Below are 4975 nucleotides of genomic sequence, written 5' to 3' on the forward strand. Positions count from 1 at the left end.
GCGCTCCTAAACGATCTCGTTAGCGGCGGCAATCGGGCTGCGAATTGGCCGTGCGGAAAAAAAGTGCAGGGAGGGTGAGAGGCGACAGATCCTGGCTGGGATTCAGCTCTGGACAGGGGGTGGAGGGTCCTGCCCCGTGTCCAGCCCAGCTGGGAAATTCCAAGGATAACCCCGTGGCGTTGTTGTGGCGGTCGCAGCAGCAGCGATGCCATTTTGGGGTCAAATTGCAGCTTTTGCCGTTTTTCCTGAGCTGCAGCAGGTGGTGGCCGCCCCTCCCGGCTGCAACAATCGGTTTCCAAATCAGTTTTTATGTGTAAACTGAAGTTTCCCGGAGAATGTTTGGCAAAAGGGAGGAAATTTTGGAGCTGGGCGGGGCTGGGGCTCGTGGGTCCCGCAGCATCCCGGACTGGTACCCAGCGCTGCCGTTGCCATGGGAACGCCGTTCCCGAGTTCAGCCGGATGAGGGTGATGCAAAATCTGCTCTGGGTTTGGAGACAAATCCCTCATTCAGGAGAGCACCCGGGAGCTGCCTGGGGGGATGTTGGTGAGCTCAGGGGAGGTTTTGGTGTGAAAATCGCTGGTTTTGGGGCTCTCATCTTGCCGGGCACCTCCAGGCACAGCCTGAGCTCCGTCCCAGTTGGCGGCGGAGCCAAAGTGCGGTAAAACGCGGCCGATGGCTCGGGGGCAGGAATTAATCTGCTCCAGGAGCCAGGCAGGGAGAGATGGAATTACAAATGAGCGCCGGAATGGCCGGGAGCGCTGATTTCACCGTCCAGCGCTCGGGAAACGCGATTAACTCGAGCTGAGATCGCCGTGGGCTGCGGGGGCGCGGTGGCGGTGGCGGTGTCACCCCAGCGGTGTCACCTGGCGGTGTCGGTGACGGGGATGGGCTGGGATGGAGCCCCGGCAGTGTCGCTGCTGTCGCCGAGAGGCTGCGAGCGGGGACACGGCGGCTCCGTCCCGTCGTGAAAGCCGCTTAAGGATTTAAACCCCCTGTAGGACTCGGGTTTAATTAAAATAGACTTGGAAAAGCCGGGATGGATGCGGGAGGGGGTGCAGGAGGAGGGGGGGGATGTGGGGTGGGGATGAAGGAGAGGGGTACAGGAAGGGAATCCAGGAACTGGGAGATGGGAGGAAGGGATGAAAGGGAGAGGTATAGAAAGGGAATTCAGGAACTGGGGGATGCAGGAGGAAGGGGATATGGGATGAGGATAGGAGGGGATTTCAGGAACTGGGGGATGTGGGGATGAAGGAGAGGGGTACAGGAAGGGAATTCAGGAATGGAAGGATGTGGGGTGGGGATGAAGGGGAGTGGTACAGCAGGGGAATTCAGGAATTGGGGGATGTGGGGATGAAGGGGAGGGGTACAGGAAGGGAATTCGGGAATTGGGAGATGCAGGAGGAGGGAGATCCATGAAAAGCAGGATCCACGAAGAGTGGAATGAATCCACGCCGAGCTCCCAGGGCCTGGCACTGCCAAAGGTGCTGGTGGGGGGCACAGGGGGAGCAGGACCCCCAGCTCTGTGCCAGCCTCACACCCCTCTGCCCTCCAGGGGAGCCACCTCGGTGGTGTTCAGCTGCCAGGAGAAGGGCACAGGGGATCCCTACGCTGCCAAAATCCTGAAGAAAACGGTGAGAGGGGCTGGGGATGGGAAGTGGGGCATCAGGGAGCTGGGGGAGGGTGCTGGTGTCTCTCCTCTCCTGCCCCTTGGCACCAGGATGGGCATAGGGCTGGCAACCGGGCATCACTCCCACAGTCTGGGGGTCCCACATGGACAAAAATGGGATTTGGGGTGGGGGAGGGCTCTGGGATAGACATAAAATGTGCTGGGTGTGATGTGGGGAGGCAGAGGCAGGCCTGGCAGCGCAGGTGACACAAACTCTTCTTCCCAGATCGACAAAAAGATCGTGAGGACGGAGATTGGGGTCCTGCTGCGCCTCTCGCACCCCAACATCGTGAGTAGGACCCTGGGGACACAGCTGCCACCTCCCTTTGGCTGCTGGGGGTGGCTTTGCCCTTAGCTCAGCCTGGTGCAGAGGGAAAGGCTGGAATGTCCTTGTCCTCATCTTGTCTTGGTGTAGAATGAAGGCGTCACCCCATGGAAAACCCTCCCTGCCTCACTCACAGCATCCAGGTGATGCCCCTCTCTCTGCCCCATGAAATTCCTGCTCCTTGCAGCTCCTTTGAGCTCCCAGCTCTGATATCCAAGGCAGAGGACCTCCCCCTGTCCTCCCCCTTCCCACGCCCTGGCTTGAGATTTCCACCAGACAGGCAATTTCCATCGAGGAGATCAAATGAATCCCACGGAAAATTGCCTGGCTGGAATGAAGAGGAGATAAAAGGGAGGCCAGGCCTGCAGGGTTGGGGCTGTGTCCTGCACACTCAGCACTCCAGGGATAACAGGAGCAGGGTTGGAGCTGATCTAATCCAGCCAGGGCCAGCAGAGCCCCTCTGGAATGCCAGGGGCCTCCCAAAAAAGTCTCATTCCCGACTGCATGGTTCCACCGGGAAATTGCAAAAGGATCTTGGAGAACACCTGAGTCAAGGGAATGACACAGAAAAAGCCACCTGGGAGTTGCTGTGGGGCTGAGGGTTGGGACAGGCCCTGCTCCTGTTGGGATTGTGGTCAGGACATCGTTGGGACATCGTTGGGACATCACTGGGACATCGTTGGGACATTATCAGGACCTAACAGGGACATCACTGGGACATTGTCTTGCCAGTGTCTGCAGCATCCCTCAAACCCTGGGCACGGCTGCTCCCAGCCCATCCTCGGAGTTTTGCACTCTTGAGAAACCCAAAACCTTCACACCAAGAGATGAAGCCAAGAGAAATCCCAAACATCCCAAAACCAAAGATAACGAGGACAAAGCACTGCGGACAGGTTGTCTCTAAACCTCTCAGCCAGTTCAGCGTGGGCTCATTTTGGGGTATTTCAATAGTTTTGGGGCTATTTGGTGCTTCAGCTTCTTCCATGGAGACATTTCCCCCATCCCAGCACATCTGGGCAGACACAGGGATGAGCCAGGATGGGAATCACACCCTTGGAGCAGCCCAGGTGGATGGGAAGAGGCTTCTCTCAGGAACACCACAGAAAATCCACATTTCACCCTCCCATCTCCTCAGAGCCACAGAGGAGGATCCAGCCCCGAGGTTTCCATGGGGTTCTGCTCATCCCCAAGTTCAAGTGATGTTTGAAGAGGAGCTGCTCTGCTCCATTATTGACAGCCAGCTCGGTGTGGGCCCGTTTTGGGGTGTTTCAGTGTTTTTGGAACAATTTGGTGCTTCGAATGGAGACATTTCCCCCATCCCAGGACATCTGGGCAGACACAGGGATGAGCCAGGATGGGAATCACATTCTTGGAGCAGCCCAGGTGGATGGGAAGAGGCTCCTCTCTGATGTGTTATCAGGAACACCGCAGAAAATCCAATTTTCACCTTCCCCTCTCCTCAGAGCCACAGAGGAGGATCCATCCCGTTGGAATATTTAAATCCCCGAGGTTTGCATGGGGTTCTGCTCATCCCCAGGTTCAAGTGGTGTTTGAAGAGGAGCTGCTCTGCTCCATTATTGCCGCTATCGTGCAGCACCGACCTCGGCAGAGGCTGATAATAGGATTGTAAACTTTTGAAGTTAATAGGAAAATTATAGTGCTCTGTGTATTATTATAATGCAATAAGCTGCCACATAGTGTCTCTCACCCCGCAGGGGATCAAGGCTTGTCACCCAGCCTGGGAAGGGAATGATTAAAGCCCCATGAAATTCGCGTGGGGAAAAAAAAAAAAGGAAAAAAATTGCATTTGGACGTCGCTTTAAGAGAGAATTGTTAATTCCAGATGGGCTGTGGAGGCACAAAGGGCTCGTGTGGGAGCCGAATCACAAAAAGTCAGGAGGAAAACAAGGGTTTGGTGCCTCTTCTGCTGCAGGACATTTCCAGAGCCTTGATCCCAGAGTGGCTGTGACACCACAGGGTGTGTCTGGCTCTCCCTCATCCCCTCCCAGGTGTGCAGGAGCAGGATCCATCCCAGGTGTGCAGGATCCACCCCAGGTGTGCAGGATCCATCCCAGGTGTGCAGGATCCACCCCAGGTGTGCAGGATCCATCCCAGGTGTGCAGGATCCACCCCAGGTGTGCAGGATCCATCCCAGGTGTGCAGGATCCACCCCAGGTGTGCAGGATCCATCCCAGGTGTGCAGGATCCACCCCAGGTGTGCAGGATCCATCCCAGGTGTGCAGGATCCACCCCAGGTGTGCAGGATCAGGATCCATCCCATCCCAGGTGTTCAGGATCCATCCCAGGTATGCAGGATCAGGATCCACCCCAGGTGTGCAGGATCCATCCCAGGTGTGCAGGATCCACCCCAGGTGTTCAGGATCAGGATCCATCCCAGGTGTGCAGGATCCGTCCCAGGTGTGCAGGATCAGGATCCATCCTAGGTGTTCAGGATCCATCCCATTCCAGGTGTTCAGGATCAGGATCCATCCCAGGTGTGCAGGATCAGGATCCGTCCCAGGTGTTCAGGATCCATCCCAGGTGTGCAGGATCAGGATCCATCCCAGGTGTGCAGGATCAGGATCCATCCCAGGTGTTCAGGATCAGGATCCATCCCAGGTGTTCAGGATCAGGATCCATCCCAGGTGTGCAGGATCCACCCCAGGTGTGCAGGATCAGGATCCATCCCATGGGATGCAGCTGGAGCTGCTCCCACTCCACAGGACCCCGAGGTGCCCGTGGAGCTGCAAAATTCCAAAGCTCTCAAGGAGCTCCTTCTCTGCCAAGCAAGCTCAGAGATGTGAAGAGGATCAGGGCTCTGCACATTCCCAGATTCATCTTTAATCCGTGCTAAGGAAGTGGGGCTGCTGTGAAAAGTTAAAGAAAATCCAGGGGAAAACAAACCAAGAGTGGGGGAAAGCCAAAGAAACAGAGGAAGGAAATGTTTGCACTGAATTAACCCTTTCCACCCTCCCTGGTGCTC

At 56.5% G+C, this 4975-nt stretch overlaps 1 protein-coding gene across 1 annotated transcript in view; it reads left to right on the forward strand.

The window, feature by feature from the left end:
* Nucleotides 1-1445: 1445 nt before the first annotated feature.
* Nucleotides 1446-4975, forward strand: part of LOC102038357 (calcium/calmodulin-dependent protein kinase type IV-like) — a gene marked incomplete at both ends in the record, with an annotated part of 10564 nt that continues 7034 nt past the window's right edge. The window contains 3 exon segments of the mRNA XM_031063272.1: nt 1446-1508; nt 1510-1632; nt 1894-1956. Coding sequence (XP_030919132.1) covers nt 1446-1508; nt 1510-1632; nt 1894-1956 — 249 coding nt within the window.

Source organism: Geospiza fortis, unplaced genomic scaffold (genome assembly GCF_000277835.1).
Source record: "Geospiza fortis unplaced genomic scaffold, GeoFor_1.0 scaffold241, whole genome shotgun sequence".
Classification (NCBI taxonomy): Eukaryota; Metazoa; Chordata; class Aves; order Passeriformes; family Thraupidae; genus Geospiza; species Geospiza fortis.